The sequence below is a fragment of the Scyliorhinus torazame genome, chromosome 15 (genome assembly GCF_047496885.1).
Source record: "Scyliorhinus torazame isolate Kashiwa2021f chromosome 15, sScyTor2.1, whole genome shotgun sequence".
In the NCBI taxonomy this organism is placed as follows: domain Eukaryota; kingdom Metazoa; phylum Chordata; class Chondrichthyes; order Carcharhiniformes; family Scyliorhinidae; genus Scyliorhinus; species Scyliorhinus torazame.
In genome coordinates, this window is record NC_092721.1 from 166,646,662 (window position 1) to 166,667,611 (window position 20,950).

The 20,950-nt window shown below is 44.3% G+C and overlaps 1 protein-coding gene across 2 annotated transcripts in view; it reads left to right on the plus strand.

Moving 5' to 3' along the window:
* Positions 1-20,950, plus strand: part of ufm1 (ubiquitin-fold modifier 1) — a 70,573-nt gene that overhangs the window by 13,425 nt on the left and 36,198 nt on the right. For both annotated transcript variants that reach the window (XM_072477061.1, XM_072477062.1), the window contains exon 3: positions 187-244. In XM_072477061.1, coding sequence (XP_072333162.1) covers positions 187-244 — 58 coding nt within the window. The remainder of the gene's footprint in view (positions 1-186; positions 245-20,950) is intronic.

Sequence of the window (20,950 nt, forward strand, 5' to 3'; positions counted from 1 at the left end):
CCACCTGAAATCTGGCATGGCCTGGATCCTGAGATTGCTGGTTTAGAGGCCATGTGCCTGTAGTGTAAACCTTTCCTCTCACCCATTTCCATCCAGAAACTGTCTCAATCCAGGCATTTGAAAAATAAATTGAATTTCAGTCATGTTCTGGTAGTAAGACAGTACTAATGATTGGTTGTATTTCAGATTGAGTGTACCGGAGGTCACGCCTTTCACGGCAGTTTTGAAATTTGCAGCCGAAGAGGTAAGCAAATCCGCGTGCGTGATAAAATGATAGAACTGTGCAGCTCAAAAGGAGGCCATTTGGGTCACCATGCCTGAGCCAGCTCTTTATAAGAATTTAACACTCCTGCTCTTTCTCCATAGTCTCCACATTTTCCTTTCTGATTATCTTTTGAAAGATATTATTGAATCTGCTTTCGTTACCAATTCAGACACGACAACTATGGATTGTCCGATTCCTGTTGTGGTTTATTTACAGACAGAGGACACTATTCAATCTCTTTGTATACTGATCAATTTTGAATTGGAGAAGCACAAGTTTCCATCACATTTAATTTCTTAATGTAAATGTGCTCTCTAGGCCACTGTGGTATTATACCTACATTTGTGATTGTTTCTATTAACCTAAATATCTAACTACTCTATAATTGTATAACCGTTAGGAATTCCTTCTCTTTCACCCCCCCCCCTCTTCTGCACCCCCATATTTCATGCCTCTTCTACCCTGAAAGGAATGTTGCTCATAATTTAAATATTTAAATTGGGATACAGTGAAGTCTGTCATCTTACAAAGTGAAATGTTACGATATTATGTCCTGAATTGCGCAATATGGCTCTTGTGAAACGTAGTTTGTTGTTGCATTATATTTTAGAATGACTGTGTGAGGTCAGTTAATACAATGTTTTTGCATATTACTTTTCTTTCATATGTCAGTCTTGGTTTTGAATACTTCCCAAATAGATGAGCTGGAAATTTTCCATGGTTGTAAGGTTCCAGGATGAACAGAGTTTCAGCAACTCTCGTGCAGTCCTGGATAGGATACAAGATGTAACTTGTCATCTGATGAGGGAGTTCCGCCCTTCCACCCTCATCTCCAACTCCCTTGAGTTACATGTTCTCTTTTTGTTTTACCCCTACCAGTGTTCCTCTGGACATTACTCTAATTTCTTCTAAGCTCTAAATTTGCTGTGCTATAGGTCGGCATTTTACAGCCTAGTATGGTCGTATTCAAAATTCATTATCTACACCATTAGCCTTGACTGATTCTCACCTGAGCCATAGGTCATGGTTCAAGCACTCTTATCAAAAACAGGTTGTAGAATTGAGAGAATGCTGCATTGTTAGGGGTGCTGTTTTTCAGGCAAAATCTTAAACCAGGGTCCCATTTTCCCCACTTTGTTTGAAGAAGAGCAGGGGGAGTTCTGTAATGTCTTGGCCAACGTTTATCCTTCAAGAAACACCATGAAAAAATATTATCTAATTAATTTCATTGAGTTTTCAGAAAGCTTTTGAAAGTTTTGAAAGTCCCACATTCGAGGTTAGTGTACAAAATTAAAGCACATGGCATGGATTAAGAATTGGTCAGCAGTCAGGACAAAGTATGAATAAATGGGTCTTTTTTCTGAATCACAGGAGGTGACTAGTGGGGTCCTGCATGGATCAGTGCTTGGGCTCAAAGTATTTACAATATATATCAATAATTTTGATGAAGAAACCAAATGTAATATTTCCTAGTTTGCTGATGACATAAAACTTGCTGGAGCTGTGAATGGTAAGGAGGGTGTTAATAGGCTTCCAGATGTGATTTAGACAAGTTGAGTGAGTGGGCAAATACATGGCAGATGCATCATAAAGCGGACAAGTGTGAAGTTAGCCACATCAGTAGGAAAAACAGAATGGCTGAGTATTATTTAAAAGGTGATAGATTGGGAAATGTTGATGCACAGAGACCTGCGTGTCCTTGTACATCAGTCGCTGCTAAGCAGTTTAGAAGGCAAATGGTATGTTGGCCTTCATTGCAAGAGGATTAGAGTACAGGAGCAAAGATGCTTACTACAGCTGTTATGGGTCTTTGTGACCCCACACCTGGAGTAGTGTGTGTAATTTTTGTCTCCTTGCCAAAGAAAGGATGTACTTGCCATGGAGGGAGTGCAGCAAAGGTTCACCAGACTGATTCCTCAGATGACAGGATTGTGGAATGAGGAGAGATTGGGTTGACTAGGCCAGTATTCACTGGAGTTTAGAAGAATGACAGGGGATCTCATTGAAACGTGCAAAATTGTGACAAGGTTGAATCGACTGGATGCAAGAGTGTTATTACCTCTGGCTAGGGCCAGGAGTCTAGAACACTTGCTCACAGGTGTAGAACAAGGGGTCACAGTCTCAGGATACAGGATAGGTCATTGAGAACTGAGATGAGGTGAAACTTCTTCATTCCAAGGGTTCTGAAACTGGGGAATTCTCTGCCACTGAAGATTGTGGAGGCCAATTCACTGAATAAACTTGAGACGAAAATAGTTTTCCAGACTCTAAAAGTATCAAGGGGTATGGGGAGAGTACAGGAGTATGATATTGAGATGCATAGAAACAAAGAAAATAGGAGCAGGAGGAGGCCATTCAGCCCTTCAAGCCTGCTTGGCCATTCTAATCATTTTTTAAAATTTAGAGTACCCAATTCTTTCTTTCTTTCCAATTAAGGGGGCAATTTAGCATGGCCAATCCACCTATCCTGCACATCTTTGGGTTGTGGGGGTGCGACCCAAGCAGCCACGGGGAGAATGTGTAAATTCCACACAGACAGTGACCCAGAGCCGGGATCGAACCCGGGTCCTCGGCGCCGTGAGGCAGCAGCGCTAACCACTGCGCCACCATGCCACCTCCATTCATTATAATCATGGCTGATTATCCCAGCTCAGTAGCCTGATCCACCCTCCCCCCTATGCTAGGACCTCAGCTATTCACAATATATATTAATGATTTAGATGAGGGAATAGAATGTCATATCTCCAAATATGCAGATGACACCAAGTTGAGCTGTGAGGAGGATGCAGAGATCCTTCAGTGTGATTTGGACAAGTTAAGGCGAGTGGGCAAATAACTGGCAGGTGCAGTATAATTTGGAGAAATGCGAGGTTATCCACTTTGGTAGCAAAAATTAAAAGGCAGATTATTATCTGAATGACCATAAATTAGGAGGGGGGAATGTGCAATGAGACCTTGGTGTCCTTGTACACCAGTCGCTGAAGGTATGCATGCAGGCACAGCAGGCAGTAAAGAAGGAAAATGATATGCTGACCTTCATTGCGAGAGGATTTGAGTACAGGAGCAGGGTTGTCATGTTGCAATTATACAGGGCCTTTGTGAGGCTACACCTGTAATATTGTGTGCAGTTTTGGTCTCCTTTTATGAGGAAAGGTGTTCTAGCTCTAGTGGGAGTGTAGCAAAGGTATGCCAGACTGATTCCTGGGATAGAAGGGCTGGCGTATGAGGAGAGATTGAATCGGTTAGAATTGCATTCGCTGGAGTTCAGAAGAATGAGGGAGGATCTCGTAGAAACCTATAAAATTCTAACAGGCCTAGACAGGGTAGATGCAGGAAGGATGTTCCTGATGGTGGGTGTGTCCAGAACCAGGGGTCACAGTCTGACGATACAGGGTAGACTATTTAGGACAGAGATGAGGAGAAATTTCTTCACCCAGAGAATGAGCAGCACGGTAGCATAAGTGGCAAGCACTGTGGCTTCACGGCACCAGGGTTTCAGGTTCGATTCCCCGCTGGGTCATTGTCTGTGCGGAGTCTGCACGTTCTCCCCGTGTCTGCATGGGTTTCCTCTGGGTGCTCCGGTTTCCTCCCACAGTCCAAAGACGCGCAGGATTGGCCATGCTAAATTACCCATGGCGTCCAAAAAGGGTAGAAAGGGTTATTGGGTTATGGGGATAGGGTGGAAGTGAAGGCTTAAGTGGGTTGATGCAGACTCGATGGGACCGAGTGGCCTCCTCCTATGTTCTAATGGTGAGCCTGTGGAATTTGTCACCACAGGGAGTAGTTGAGGCCAAAACATTGTACGTTTTCAAGAAGCAGTTAGATATAGCTGTTTAGGGGATTGAAGTATATGGGGGGAAAGCGAGATCAGGTTATTAAGTTGGATGATCAGCCATGATCATAATGAATGGCAGAGCAGGCTCGAATGGCCTCCTCCTACTCCTATGTTTTGGCCTCAAACTGCTTTCTGTGGTAGCGAATTGCTCAGCCGTGATTAGATTGAATGGTAGAACAGGCACGAAGGGCCAAATGGCCAAATCCTGCCCCTATTTTCTTATATTTCCTCCACAGAGGGAAACATCCTCGCAGCATCTAACCTGGGATAGGCATTGAGAACTGAGATGAGGTGAAACTTCTTCATTCCAAGGGTTCTGAAACTGGGGAATTCTCTACCACTGAAGGTTGTGGAGGCCAATTCACTGAATAAACCTGAGATGGAAATAGATTTCTAGACCTTAAACGATTCAAGGAGTATAGGGAGAGCACAGGAGTATGATGTTGAGATGCATAGAAACATAGAAAATAGTCAAGACCCCACAAGATCTTGTATATTTCAATAAGACCACCTAAAAGAACAGATATAGGCCCAGCCTGCTCAACCTTTCCTCATAACTCCTTTAACACAGGAATCAGTCGAGCAAACCTTTTCTGAACTGCTTCTAATGCAATGATATCCTTCCTTCTGTATGGAGATCAAAACCGCACACGGTACTGCATTGGCAGTTTCATCATGTCCCGGTACAGCTGTTGCAGCACTTCCCTACTTTTATATTTCATTCCCCTTGCAATAGATGCCAACATTCCATTTGGTTTCCTAATTACTTGTACTAAATTTTTGTGATTCGTGTACCAGGACAGCCAGATCCTTCTATAGCATAGAGTTGCGAAACCTCTCCCATGTAAATGATTTTCTTCCTGACAAGTGGACAAGTTCATATTTTTCCACATTAATCTCTATCTGCCAATTTTCTGCCTGCTCACTTAACCTATCTATGTCCGTTGGCAGATTCTTGTCATTTCATCTTGATATTCATGTGGTTTTAAATAGAAACCACAGTTGTTTCCTTTAGGCTGTTTTAATTTATAAAAAAAAAATCAAATTACAGAATATTAAATCTAATTTTGCACCAGTGAATGGAAAGGTGAATATTCTGTCTGACAATAGTGAGTCTTCTGTTCCAGAAAGGTGATTATTCAAAGGACTGCAGTTTTTACTGCTCGGGTGGAGGACTAAGCAAAATTATAATTTCTAATAATTCCAAAACCTTAGACTTTGAAATATAGAAGTGGTTTATGAGCAACTTAATTGCTCTCCCAAATTTCAAAGAATTGGGTAATTTGTGAGTCAGTGGGCCATAACTTCCTTGGAATGGCAATCAGCATTGGATTGTCACCCTGGACTAACTTACCTGTGCTAAAATTCTTAAGTACCTATCTCGCCAGACCTTCCTGACTCCAGCCGGGTAAGATTTGGGCAGCGCAACGGGACCCCGGCTCCAGCGTCAAAGTGTAAAAGTGGGGTGATGTCCCCCTTGTTTTTACAGAATTAGCTGCCATGAAGCAGGTGAGTTTAAATCTCATTCAAAATAACAAACCAAGAAGAATTTAGAATGTAAGTGTCTAAGGCAATGCGGGAGTCGGACATTAAATGGGGGGGGGGGGGGGGGGGGGGGGAGGGTGCTTGGCCGTTCAGGGGGATGGTGGGGGGCATTATGGGGGATGGCCTTGAACATAGATTCATACAAATCCAGTGCTGAAGGAGTCTTTCGGCCCATCGAGTCTGCAGCAACCCTGCCAAAAGAGCACCTTGCCCAGGTCCGCTCCCCCGCCCTATCCCCATCTAACCTGCAAATCCACAGTAGCACAGTGGATAGCACTGTTGTTTCGCAGCTCCAGGGTCCCGTGTTCAATTCTCGGCTTGGGTCACTGTCTGTGCGGAGTCTGCATGTTCTCCCCGTGTTTGCGTGGGTTTCCTCCGGATGTTCCGGTTTCCTCCCACAAGTCCCGAAAGACGTGCTGTAAGGTCATTTGAACATTCTGAATTCTCCCTCTGTACCCGAACAGGCACTGGAATGTGGCGACTAGGGGCTTTTCACAGTAACTTCATTGCAGTGTTAATGTAAGGCTACTTGTGACAATAAAGATTATTAAATTATTATCAATGAATCCCTGGACAATAAGGGGCAATTTAGCATGGCCAATCCACCTAACCTGTGCATCTTTGGACTATGGGAGGAAACCGGAGCGCCCTGAGGAAACCCACAAAGACACAGGGAGAGCGTGCAAACTCCACAGGCCGAAATTTAACACACGTCCCTGGTGCTGTGAGGCAGAAATACTGACCACTGTGTTGCCTGTGGAGTAGGGTGTCTGGGATTCGGGAAGGGGGTGGAGGTGTCAGGTATTTGGGAAAGCAGGGCGGGGCATTCTGGAACGCGGTGTGGGAGTGTTTAATAAGGACACTGGTAGTCCACACTGAGTAAAATAAGAAAACATAGTTTTATTTACACACTATATGTGTAAGCACACTATATATGGGGCAGCACGGTAGCACAAGTATTTACACACTATATATGGGGCAGCACCGTAACACAAGTGGATAGCACTGTGGCTTCACAGCGCCAGGGTCCCAGGTTTGATTCCCTGCTGGGTCACTGTCTGTGGGGAGTCTGCACGTTCTCCCCGTGTCTGCGTGGGTTTCCTCCGGGTGCTCCGGTTTCCTCCCACAGTCTAAAAATGTGCAGGTTAGGTGGATTGGCCATGATAAATTGCCCTTAGTGACCAAAAAAGTTAGGAGGGGTTATTGGGTTATGGGGATAGTGTGGAAGCGAGGGCCTAAGTGGGTTTGATGGGTCGGATGGCCTCCTTCTGCACTGTATGTTCTATGTATATACACTGCCTGGTAGACCTATGCCCGATTCCTGTTCACGTTTGTGCCATACTGGCTGACCTTTAATACATAGGCTAATAGAGATTCCCAGTCCTCAGCAGGAGAGTTTGTGCTCCACAAGGACCACTGGGAAGATAATCATTCCCCCCCCCCCCCCTCCCCCCCCCCCCCCCCCCCCCCCCCCCCCACCCCCCCGGGTCCCATGCTGGCTATGGCTATTACAGGGGGGTTGGGTATTCGAGTGATGAAGGGTGTGACATCAGTGGTGGGGGTTTAGAGTGTCGGGCATTGAGGAGGGTGGGGCAGGTGAGGTATCGGGAGGGGGCGGGGGGGCGGCTAATTGGGGGGGGGTGAGCATATGGTTGGATATTTGTTGGTGGTGGAGGAGGTGGTTTGGGACATTCGGGGTAGGTCGATGGAAGGTAGGGCCCGCAGCACAGGGTGGGAGGAGGGGGAGGTGTGGGGGAGGGGTTGTGTCAAGTCCGGGAACAGTGGGGATTGGGTCTTGAGGATTGGACTGGGTTGAGCGGGGTTGGCAGTGGGGTCATGAGGGTACGGGGTCCCATTCAGCAGTCAGGTTATGGGCAGCTGGGGGGAAATCCTGTGTGGGCAGGGAAGTCGAGGGGTGTGGTCCTTCGTTGGGAGGCTTTGTAGGTGGAGTCCTTTGGGAGTTCTGGAGTGTGGGAGGTGTTTCCTTTGGGACTCACAAATTGCCCTATTTTGGCCTGGGTGTTTAAAATGGCTATACTGAAGTTCAAAGTGGTTTTATTTCTTCTAATTCTTCAAGAGAACCATCCAAAGTTAGTGATTTAAATTGCTGTCAGGGCTCCCAGCGCAGCATAATTGTTCAGGGGAAGTTTGCAGTTCTGAACAATTGCCGGGTGAATCCATACCTGGAAACATCCCAGACGGAATCTCCAAAGCATCTTTGGGGTACCCCCCAAATCTGACACTGGGAGCCAGGAAATTATGAGCCATTAATCTTCTTTTAAATGTTATGACCGACTTTGAGTTGAAATTGTTGAGGTGGCTTTAGTCTGAACTGTTTTGTCAATTTATAAAAGAACTTGAGGTTTTCGGGTAGCATTGGTACAACATGTGGGATTTATGCATGCAGAATATTTACTTGCAAATTATGAATTTATAGGTATGTGCTAAAAACATGTAATGAATAGTCCTGTCTCTCATAAATCTTTCTCACTTGGGTTGCCCTTTACTATTTACCTAGTTACTGTGACATACTGCAGCTGAGATCTTGTTTAAATTCATGTCTGAATGAGCAGTGTGTTTATTTTTAAATATGTACACTTTAAGTAGTACATAAATGTAATGATTAATAAAAATATCCATCATATGCATTGGACATATGGGGACATTATGTGCTCTCAAAATTATTAATGGATACAATATAATTTAATTGCAGAAGATATTGCTTTAGCGTTCAAAGAACAGAATTTGAGCTTCAAAAACAAATGGCCAATAGTAAGGATTCATTTTTTGTTAATGGTGTCTTGATTTTGTCCCTTGGAATTATTTTACCGTGGGTATGCGCTACCTGATTAACTGGTCTCGAGAAAAAGGTTAAGTGGTTTGCCAGCCTGACAACTGATTCGGGATTAATTTGAGTTTTTACTTATCTGCGATGGTGCAGGCTTATTTCAAGCTGACAGCAGTGACCTTATCAAAAAATAATGTAGTCAGACCTGGATTAAATTCTATTTTTGCTGGTGGGGTACAGTATTTGTATAGGGACATAATAAGCTTCTTTGACAGCAAAAATGTTACGCTTAACAAATGGGTTTGTCCTGGAATCCATGTGTACACCAGGAATGCTTTTGGTGGAAGGAAAATCTTTTGGGTTTGTGTGAATTTGGTTGGTTTTCGTCCTTTCCACTCGCAGAGAATTAAATTTCTTTTTGGAGATTTAAAGATTTGTCGCTGCGTTAGTAAGTTAGTAATACTGAGCTCCAGTCCGAAATTGCACCACAAGTTCAGAAGCTTCTCACTTCACAGATTATTTGAAGCAAAAACTGCATCTTAATTGGGAAAAATTATATATGTAAAATCCATCAGAACCTAAACATGAGAAATTGTGTTCACATTAAAATTTCAATAATTGTTGCAAAATAATTATTGAACTTCACTTTTTCATCAATGTTTCTAAAATAAACTGTTCATCTGGTGATTGATTTCCACTTTGTGGATTTTCGAATTAGTTACTGAGCTGCAATATATTTTTATAAAGTATTCAGTTTAGTTTAATTTGTGCAGCTTATATATTGCGTTTACATAGATTGCAAAGTCAAGCTTGTTCGTCTGAAATGTTCTAAATATCAAATAGCTGCAAGTATGTGGCCTGTTTTCTAACTGGCTGAGCACCAATGGAGAGAGTCACAACACACTCACTTGCAACATATCTGATTGTTCACATATGGAGCAATTGATCTTTACCCACAAATGTTGTGGAATGTCAAAATCCACCACAGATCGAGTACCTCAATTCCCGCTGCAACAGACATGTTTTTCCCCCGTGCCGCAGCAAACGTTAACCCTACCTGCTCCAAAATGAAAATGTGGCAAAAGGTGGTAGGACCCTCCCAGGAAGAACAAAAGGCTCTTGAAAAACCCAATGCGGGAGAATATTATTGTACCTGGGATCAAGCCATACACCTGACCTGTAAACGATATACAGTCATGATCTTATCGAGCAGGCTGGGTGGGGGCCGAGTGGCCTCCTCCTATTTCATTTGCGCGTACAGGTGCGCACACATTGATCTCATGGAAAATTTAGATACATCAGCTTTGTAATAGTACAGAATTTTACACTTCTCAAAATCAATTAATTATTATTCAAAAACAATGCAATTAAAGCTTTGTTTCCCTTTTTATCAAATTTGCAAGGAAGACTATAACTTGCATTCTTATAGTGCCTTTTCATGCGGTCCCACACCATATTACAGCCATTGAAGTGTAACACTAAGGCGCTGGACTAGTAATCCAGAGACCCAGAATCATGCTCTGAGGACCTAGTTTCCGATCCCGCCAAATTTTGAATTCAGTAACAATCTGTAGTTAAGAGTCTAAAAGATGACCATGAATCCATTGTTGATAGTTGTAAAACCTCATCAAGTTCACTCCCATCAGGTTCACTAATGCCCTCTAGAGAAGGAAATCTGTCGTCCTTTCTGGTCTGGCTTACATCTGACTCCAGATCCACAGCAATGTGAATGACTCTTAAATGCACTCGGGGATGGGCAATAAATGCTGGTCCAGCTAGCGACGTCACACCCCATGAACGAATTTTTTTAAAAAAAGTTGTCCATCATATCCATTCAACTGTGCATCCCAAGAGTTTAAGGGAGTGTAGATGAGTGCGGTACCGAGGGGAATGGTCTGGGTGAGAAGGATAATGGTTTTATTGGGGACTGGGGCAGCAATGGTGGAAATGGGGATATGGTTGAGCAGATCGGTAGCTGCAGAAATGCCAAAAATGGACAGCCAAAGACGAGACAAATGGGAAGGCAGTTGTAGGTTATGGAAGAGGTTTTCTTCCGGGGGGGGGGTGTATACAGAATGAAGTAGGTTTGGAGGAAGCAATGGGATGTGGGTGATGAGTAACGCAAGAAAGTGATCAGACAGGACTTTACCTGTGATACAATGGGAGTAACAAGACCATGCGAGATGGCGAGGCCAAGGGTTGGGGAGTTTATATAAAGCGTGAAATTGAGGATAAGAGGGCATTGGACTTGGGAGAGAGAACATGATCACCTAGAACGAGAAGTCGCTTGCTGCGGGTGAAGGCATTGAACAAAGCTCAGTGAGAAAACTGGTGTGGTACATGGGGGTGATTGGTAGAAAATCTAGATTTAAAATTGGGAGAGAGGTGGGAAGAAGTTGAGATGTTTAAAAGAAGAGGTGAGTGAAGAGTAGGGGGTCAGACTAAATTGAAATTTGGTTTCAAGAGTCGTCCCCCCCCCTAACTAAGACAGTCTGGAAGTGGTCAAAGATGTAGTCAGACAGGTAGGCTTGAGTTAAAGGGAAGATGTCATCACCACTCGGCCAGGTCCCCATCAGGGCCATGATCTTAAAGCAATCATTAACAATAGGCTCATGAATTGCAAGTGCTTGGCTTATTGGTGAGCAAAATATTCCGTAGTGGTGATGGGGAGAGGAGCAGTATCTGGACTACTAGCAGAGTCGACAGGGTCAGCACTACGGAAGGCTGAGCTGCGCAGGGAGGCAATTGGCGAGATCAGCCCCCTTGAAGAACAAGAAGGATAAGTCAGTTGGGGTTGCTGTTCGTGAGGGTGCAGCAATGAGTGCCTCAATGGGTGGAGAAGCATAGTGTGACAAATGAAAAATTTAGGAATATTGGATTCTAAGTATTGGGCAATTAAAGGGTTACAAGCCTGGGGTTAGCATGTTTGGCTGCAATGGTCATGTTTTCTTAAAAATAATCCTGTTTTGCAGGGCCTAGGAGCTTTTAAGAACCAGAAGGTGAAGTTGACCAGAGGAATGTGTTTTTCAGTCTGGGCTAATGCACTGTGGTTTGTTTGGGAAAGTCCCTGGAGAGTTACATTTGTTTTTCAGCTTGGGGAGATGCTGTCATTGCTATGTGGAGCTAAACGATTCAGAGAGACACTTTTGTGAAAGCTTTTGGAGAGGAGTTGAAGTCTGATCTGTCTCAACCAGCGTTTTAAAGACTTCCAGCCAGTGTTTGAAGGGGTTCTAACAGGAGCCGAAAATATGTTCTGTAAAGGAAGTATTTACCTATGCCATGATTGTTCGTTGCCCTTGTGTTGGCAGTTTGCATATCTGACATCCCAGTGGTAAATGAACTGGATTCTTCACCAGGTCAACATTGGGAAGATTTCAGCCACGATCTTTGGCTCACACCACAAACATCATACCCTCACCATTAATTTCATTCCTCTCCCTACCAGATTGAGTCAAACTATTCACAGTTTCAGTGGCCTATTTGACCTTGAGTTGAGCTCATTTATCGAGAGCAAACTTTTTGGAGACATTCACTGAATTTTCCCTTCCTGGCTGAAAGAGTGTACTTTTTTTGTTACTCTGACTTTTTTTTTGCTGTGTATTTTCCTTTCCGTTTCTTACCACCCTGCAAAAAAATCTTTGCCAAAAACTATTAGTTCCACAGAATGTGGCGAGGAGGTGATCTACAGTGAGAACATTTTGCTTCTTACTATTACCTGTGTCCCTCAGCAGCATCTGCAAGGACTGTTGCAACTGCTGACTACTTTATAATATTGATTCTAACACAGCACAGTTTGTTCAGTTTTTTATCTTTTGAAAATGGTTTGAAGTTCACTCACAGCTTGTGTCATGAGTCATAAATATTGAACAACCGATGGTCCCACTGGTCTAAACCTTTATATTGATTTTTTGTTTTAAGTTGCTTGCCAAATTTGAGTGAGAAGCTCATGGACATCTTTGCCACAGGATTTAGCCCAATTGTTCAACTGCCTCTGCTGCATCACCAGGTTTTTGGATGGGCTGAAATGTTTTGAAGGATGGGAGACCGACTGGGATAGTAGACAAATGACTTGATGAGGGTTTCAGCAACTCACTGGCTGAATTACGGTTGAAAGCAAGTGATGCTACAGAGGTGGAAATAGGAGACTTTAGTGATGGCGTGGATATTTGTAATGTTGCCTTCTCTTAGGCCCATCCTACCCCCATCATGAGTAAGGTTTGCAATGTTTGGAGAATGTATTCAAAAAGTGATTGGAATAAAACATTTTGTTATTGTAACTGAAGGTCTTTTTGCTGGTCTCAAATTGTTGTTTTTTGCTCGCGCACACTCTTTCTACCCCCCACCATTCATGTAGTGTTTTTGTATACTATAGAGAACCCTCATTTGTATTTTTAAAAGGTTTAATGGGAAATCTGAGCAAATATGTCGTAGAATTTCTCCTGTGCGAAAGCAGGCCATTTGGCCCACTGTGTCTTCACCAACCTTCTGAAAGAGCACTCCACCCAAGGTCACTCCACCGCCCTATCCTTAGTCTCTGGTATATTAAACAGCAAATGATACGAGTTAAGTCACGAGCTGCAGAGTTTTGGTTGCCCTCCAGTTTGAGGGAGACCAGGAGTGTTTTGGAAGTAGTCCAGTTAGATGTAATGGAAGGCAAAAATGAGAGTTTCAGCAGCAGATGAGCAGAGAAGGGGGTGAAGTTGAGTTATGTTATGAAGATGGAAATAGGAGGTTTTAGTAATGACACAAATGAGGTGGGAAGCTCATTTGGGGTTGTATATGGTACAAGGGTTGTCAACACACTGGTTTAATCCAGATCTTTTCAACACACTGTCTTAACCCCAGACCTTTCCAACACGCTGTCTTAATCCCAAACCTTTTAGACGGGCTGGTTTAATCCCAGACCTTTCCAACACGCTGTCTTAATCCCAAACTTTTTGACAGGCTGGTTTAATCCCACATCTTTTAAACAGGCTGGTTTAATCCCAGATTTTTTCAGCAGGCTGTCTTAATCCCAGATCTTTTCAACATGCTGTCTTAATCCCAGACCTTTTCAACATGCTGTCTTAATCCCAGACCTTTTCAACACGCCATCAGTCCCAGACCGTTAAAGCACGCTGTCTTAATCCCAGACCTTTTAAACGGGTTGGTTTAATACCAGACCTTTTTAGCATGCTCTCTTAATCCCTGACCTTTTCACCGCGCTGTTTTAATCCCAGACTTTTTCACCGCGCTGATTTAATCCAGACCTTTTCAACACTCTGTTTTAATCCCAGACCTTTAAAGCACACTGTCTTAATCCCAGCCTTTTTCAGCGCTCTGTCTCACCTTTTCAACATGCTGTCTTAATCCCAGACCTTTTCACTGCGCTGTCTTAATCCCAGACCTTTTCACCTCGCTGTCTTAATCCCAGACCTTTTCACTGCGCTGTCTTAATCCCAGACCTTTTCACCGCACTGTCTTAATCCCAGACCTTTTCAGCGCGCTGTCTTAATCCCAGACCTTTTCACCGCGCTGTCTTAATCCCAGACCTTTTCGCCGCGCTGTCTTAATCCCAGACTTTTCGCCGCGCTGTCTTAATCCCAGACCTGTTCAGCACGCTGGCTTAATCCCAGTTCTTTTCAGCACGCTGCCTTAATCCCAGACCTGTTCAGCACGCTGCCTTAATCCCAGACCTGTTCAGCTCGCTGGCTTAATCCCAGACCTTTTCACCGCGCTGTCTTAATCCCAGATCTTTTCACCACGCTATCTTAATCCCAGACCTTTTCACCGCGCTGTCTTAATCCCAGACCTTTTCACCGCGCTGTCTTAATCCCAGACCTTTTCACCGCGCTGTCTTAATCCCAGACCTTTTCACTGCGCTGTCTTAATCCCAGACCTTTTCACCGCACTGTCTTAATCCCAGATCTTTTCACCGCACTGTCTTAATCCCAGACCTTTTCAGCGCGCTGTCTTAATCTCAGACCTATTCACCGCGCTGTCTTAATCCCAGACCATTTCACCGCGCTGTCTTAATCCCAGACCTTTTCGCCGCGCTGTCTTAATCCCAGACTTTTCGCCGCGCTGTCTTAATCCCAGACTTTTCGCCGCGCTGTCTTAATCCCAGACCTGTTCAGCACGCTGGCTGAATCCCAGACCTTTTCACCGCGCTGTCTTAATCCCAGACCTTTTCACCACGCTGTCTTAATCCCAGACCTTTCACCGCGCTGTCTTAATCCCAGACCTTTTCACCGCGCTGTCTTAATCCCAGACCTTTTCACCACACTGTTTTAATCCCAGTTCTTTTCAGTGCGATGGTTTAATCCCAGACTTTTTCAGTGCGATGGTTTAATCCCAGACCTGTTCAGTGCGATGGTTTAATCCCAGCCCTGTTCAGCATATTGTCTTGATCCCAGACCTTTCACCACACTGTCTTAATCACAGACCTTTCACCACACTGTCTTAATCCCAGACCTGTTCAGCACACTGGCTTAATCCCAGTTCTTTTCAGCGCGATGGTTTAATCCCAGACCTGTTCAGCATGTTGTCTTCATCCCAGACCTTTCACCATACTGTCTTAATCCCAAACCTGTTTATCACGCTGGCTTAATCCCAGTTCTTTTCAGCGCGCTGGTTTAATCCCAGACCTGTTCAGCATGCTGGCTTAATCCCAGAACTTTTCACCACGCTGTATTAATCCCAGAACTTTTCACCACGCTGTCTTAATTCCAGAATTTTTCACCGTGCTGTCTTAATCCCAGACTTTTTCACCGCGCTGTCTTAATCCTAGACCTTTTTTCACCGCGCTGTCATAATCCCAGACCTTTTCACCACGCTGTCTTAATCCCAGACCTTTTCACCGCGCTGTCTTAATTCCAGACCTTTTCACCGCGATGTCTTAATCCCAGACCTTTTCACCACACTGTTTTAATCCCAGTTCTTTTCAGTGCGATGGTTTAATCCCAGACCTGTTCAGTGCGATGGTTTAATCCCAGACCTGTTCAGCATATTGTCTTGATCCCAGACCTTTCACCACACTGTCTTAATCACAGACCTTTCACCACACTGTCTTAATCCCAGACCTGTTCAGCACACTGGCTTAATCCCAGTTCTTTTCAGCGCGCTGGTTTAATCCCAGACCTGTTCAGCATGTTGTCTTCATCCCAGACCTTTCACCATACTGTCTTAATCCCAAACCTGTTTATCAGGCTGGCTTAATCCCAGTTCTTTTCAGCGCGCTGGTTTAATCCCAGACCTGTTCAGCATGCTGGCTTAATCCCAGAACTTTTCACCACGCTGTATTAATCCCAGAACTTTTCACCACGCTGTCTTAATTCCAGAATTTTTCACCATGCTGTCTTAATCCCAGACTTTTTCACCGCGCTGTCTTAATCCCAGACCTTTTTTCACCGCGCTGTCTTAATCCCAGACCTTTTCACCACGCTGTCTTAATCCCAGACCTTTTCACCGCGCTGTCTTAATTCCAGACCTTTTCACCGCGATGTCTTAATCCCAGACCTTTTCACCACACTGTTTTAATCCCAGTTCTTTTCAGTGCGATGGTTTAATCCCAGACTTTTTCAGTGCGATGGTTTAATCCCAGAGCTTTTCAGTGCGATGGTTTAATCCCAGACCTGTTCAGTGCGATGGTTTAATCCCAGACCTGTTCAGCATATTGTCTTAATCCCAGACCTTTCACCACACTGTCTTAATCACAGACCTTTCACCACACTGTCTTAATCCCAGACCTGATCAGCACACTGGCTTAGTCCCAGTTCTTTTCAGTGCGATGGTTTAATCCCAGACTTTTTCAGTGCGATGGTTTAATCCCAGACCTGTTCAGTGCGATGGTTTAATCCCAGACCTGTTCAGCATATTGTCTTGATCCCAGACCTTTCACCACACTGTCTTAATCACAGACCTTTCACCACACTGTCTTAATCCCAGACCTGTTCAGCACACTGGCTTAATCCCAGTTCTTTTCAGCGCGATGGTTTAATCCCAGACCTGTTCAGCATGTTGTCTTCATCCCAGACCTTTCACCATACTGTCTTAATCCCAAACCTGTTTATCACGCTGGCTTAATCCCAGTTCTTTTCAGCGCGCTGGTTTAATCCCAGACCTGTTCAGCATGCTGGCTTAATCCCAGAACTTTTCACCACGCTGTATTAATCCCAGAACTTTTCACCACGCTGTCTTAATTCCAGAATTTTTCACCGTGCTGTCTTAATCCCAGACTTTTTCACCGCGCTGTCTTAATCCTAGACCTTTTTTCACCGCGCTGTCATAATCCCAGACCTTTTCACCACGCTGTCTTAATCCCAGACCTTTTCACCGCGCTGTCTTAATTCCAGACCTTTTCACCGCGATGTCTTAATCCCAGACCTTTTCACCACACTGTTTTAATCCCAGTTCTTTTCAGTGCGATGGTTTAATGCCAGACCTGTTCAGTGCGATGGTTTAATCCCAGACCTGTTCAGCATATTGTCTTGATCCCAGACCTTTCACCACACTGTCTTAATCACAGACCTTTCACCACACTGTCTTAATCCCAGACCTGTTCAGCACACTGGCTTAATCCCAGTTCTTTTCAGCGCGCTGGTTTAATCCCAGACCTGTTCAGCATGTTGTCTTCATCCCAGACCTTTCACCATACTGTCTTAATCCCAAACCTGTTTATCAGGCTGGCTTAATCCCAGTTCTTTTCAGCGCGCTGGTTTAATCCCAGACCTGTTCAGCATGCTGGCTTAATCCCAGAACTTTTCACCACGCTGTATTAATCCCAGAACTTTTCACCACGCTGTCTTAATTCCAGAATTTTTCACCGTGCTGTCTTAATCCCAGACTTTTTCACCGCGCTGTCTTAATCCCAGACCTTTTTTCACCGCGCTGTCTTAATCCCAGACCTTTTCACCACGCTGTCTTAATCCCAGACCTTTTCACCGCGCTGTCTTAATTCCAGACCTTTTCACCGCGATGTCTTAATCCCAGACCTTTTCACCACACTGTTTTAATCCCAGTTCTTTTCAGTGCGATGGTTTAATGCCAGACCTGTTCAGTGCGATGGTTTAATCCCAGACCTGTTCAGCATATTGTCTTGATCCCAGACCTTTCACCACACTGTCTTAATCACAGACCTTTCACCACACTGTCTTAATCCCAGACCTGTTCAGCACACTGGCTTAATCCCAGTTCTTTTCAGCGCGCTGGTTTAATCCCAGACCTGTTCAGCATGTTGTCTTCATCCCAGACCTTTCACCATACTGTCTTAATCCCAAACCTGTTTATCAGGCTGGCTTAATCCCAGTTCTTTTCAGCGCGCTGGTTTAATCCCAGACCTGTTCAGCATGCTGGCTTAATCCCAGAACTTTTCACCACGCTGTATTAATCCCAGAACTTTTCACCACGCTGTCTTAATTCCAGAATTTTTCACCATGCTGTCTTAATCCCAGACTTTTTCACCGCGCTGTCTTAATCCCAGACCTTTTTTCACCGCGCTGTCTTAATCCCAGACCTTTTCACCACGCTGTCTTAATCCCAGACCTTTTCACCGCGCTGTCTTAATTCCAGACCTTTTCACCGCGATGTCTTAATCCCAGACCTTTTCACCACACTGTTTTAATCCCAGTTCTTTTCAGTGCGATGGTTTAATCCCAGACTTTTTCAGTGCGATGGTTTAATCCCAGAGCTTTTCAGTGCGATGGTTTAATCCCAGACCTGTTCAGTGCGATGGTTTAATCCCAGACCTGTTCAGCATATTGTCTTAATCCCAGACCTTTCACCACACTGTCTTAATCACAGACCTTTCACCACACTGTCTTAATCCCAGACCTGATCAGCACACTGGCTTAGTCCCAGTTCTTTTCAGTGCGATGGTTTAATCCCAGACTTTTTCAGTGCGATGGTTTAATCCCAGACCTGTTCAGTGCGATGGTTTAATCCCAGACCTGTTCAGCATATTGTCTTGATCCCAGACCTTTCACCACACTGTCTTAATCACAGACCTTTCACCACACTGTCTTAATCCCAGACCTGTTCAGCACACTGGCTTAATCCCAGTTCTTTTCAGCGCGCTGGTTTAATCCCAGACCTGTTCAGCATGTTGTCTTCATCCCAGACCTTTCACCATACTGTCTTAATCCCAAACCTGTTTATCACGCTGGCTTAATCCCAGTTCTTTTCAGCGCGCTGGTTTAATCCCAGACCTGTTCAGCATGCTGGCTTAATCCCAGAACTTTTCACCACGCTGTATTAATCCCAGAACTTTTCACCACGCTGTCTTAATTCCAGAATTTTTCACCGTGCTGTCTTAATCCCAGACTTTTTCACCGTGCTGTCTTAATCCCAGACCTTTTTTCACCGCGCTGTCTTAATCCCAGACTTTTTCACCATGCTGTCTTAATCCCAGACCTTTTCACCGCGCTGTCTTAATTCCAGAACTTTTCACCGCGATGTCTTAATCCCAGAAACACCTCCACTGGGAGTTCCTCACCAAGATACTCACCATCCTGACTTGGAAATCTGTCGCTGGATCAACATCCTGGAACTATCTCCCTAACAACGCAGGAAGTATACCTACACCGCATGGACTGCAGGGGTTAAAAATGGCAGTTCTGCACCATCTTCTCGGGGGCAATTGGGGATGGACAATAAATGCTGCCAGCGACGCCCACATCCCATGAACGAATAAAAGAAAAAATAAGCAGTCTGATAATTGAACAAGAGTTGAGAGAAGCAGTGGTGAGGTAGAGCTGGGGGTCATCAACATACCAAAGCAAATGCAGAAGTATACATTACTCAAGCATGTTGGCAAGACACAGAACAAGCTCTCACCACCAAGAAAATAGATTGTGGAGATTGCATAATATCAAAAAGGTTGGCAAAAAAACGATTTGAGATCAGAAAAAGATAATGAAGAGAAATTTGTAAAAAGTTGAAGCAAGCAATATAGTAGAACAACATCCTGCAACAGAAGTTAGTTTTCTAACACCTGCCAAAATGTAGCGGAAGAGTTTTGAAGTATAAAACCAGGGCAGTCATTTCATGTTGTGTATATATAATGACAAGGCTTTACCTTATTCAGGAATGTGGGCATCACTGGCGAGGCCAACATTTATTATTGCCGATTCCTAATTGAATTGAGTGGCTTCCTAGCCCATTTCAGAGGGTGGTTAAGAGTCTACAATATTGATGTGAGTTTGGAGCATAAGGATGGATGTTGCTCGTTTTAGCCTTAGTTTATTTGCTCTAATTCTGTCACCTTTGCTCTTGAGTCGCCAGGTATCTTTCTGATACCGCCACGTAGTTCAAGTCCGAGTAATGATTAATAAACCAACACACCGCTTAGTAAGAGTTAAATCAATGCTCATTTATTATATACAGCAATTAATACGTATACAATAATTCTACTTCTAAACTACTACCTACCACTAACAGGCCAATACTTAACTTTGGGAATGGCCCACCAGGTCAGGGAAACGAATGGCCTTTCGAATGGGTTCTGAGCTTGCGGGATTCAAAAGCTGGTACAGGTCGATAGTCAGGAATGTCTATCTGGTAGCGATCGATGGAGTAAAACTTACGGTTTCTTTCAGCAAGGGTCTCGAAGGGTGCGAAGCGGAGAAGAAGGGTCGATTTGAACTTTGCCCCTATTCTTATAGTCCCCAGGGGCTTCCCGCCTCTCGGGGCGGACCTTGTACCTGGTTCCAAGTGATTGGACTTGGTCCCAATCACTTGGTCCAATATTCTCCAATACTGGAGCGATTCCTTGATTGAGGGGTGGTCATTTACCTTTCTTTGTGTACGCTCCTGCTGGCGCCGAAAGGTCTGGGTCGGCTTTGTGTTGCTAATTTGTAGCAATTGTTCCCGGGGATGGCTGCTTAGTATGCAGATTGCTGGGGTGCTGTGATGTTGATGGCTGCAGGTATTGGTTTGGTCTGGCTTCTCCAGAGGCGAATACACTGTTTTACCTGCAGCTGTCTGTTTGAGTCCTGTTGGCTGATTTTCCCATCAGCCTCTTCCGTTCGCCATTTTAGATCGGAGTTTGGCCATTCTAATCGGGAGTCAGCCATTTTACATGGCTACATGGCAGATTTCCTTCTCCAAAGGACATTTATGAACCAAATGGGTTCTTAACAAACATCTAATAGTTTTCATGAGGCTAGCTTTATATTCCAAGTTTGATTGAATTTAAATTCCACCAGCTGCCATGGTGGGATTTGAGCCTCTCTTCACAGAGCGTTAGCCACAGCCTCTGGATTACTGGTCCAGTGACATAATCACTATGCCACAGCCTGTTCTGATCTACTCTTATCTGGCCTTTTTGACTCCTGATCCATTTATTGACACCAGATATTAGTCAACTTGAATTGTGGCAATGAATGTGCATTAAATGTGTCACAAGATCAGTGTGTCATTGTGCTGTCCTTCCTGTAGTGTCAGTCCTTTCTGTTCTGTATCTAGTCCTATATCTGTCAGCATTTCATGAGGTCTTTTCCCATTTTGGGGACATCACCTCCTTGGACTATTAATGTTCAAC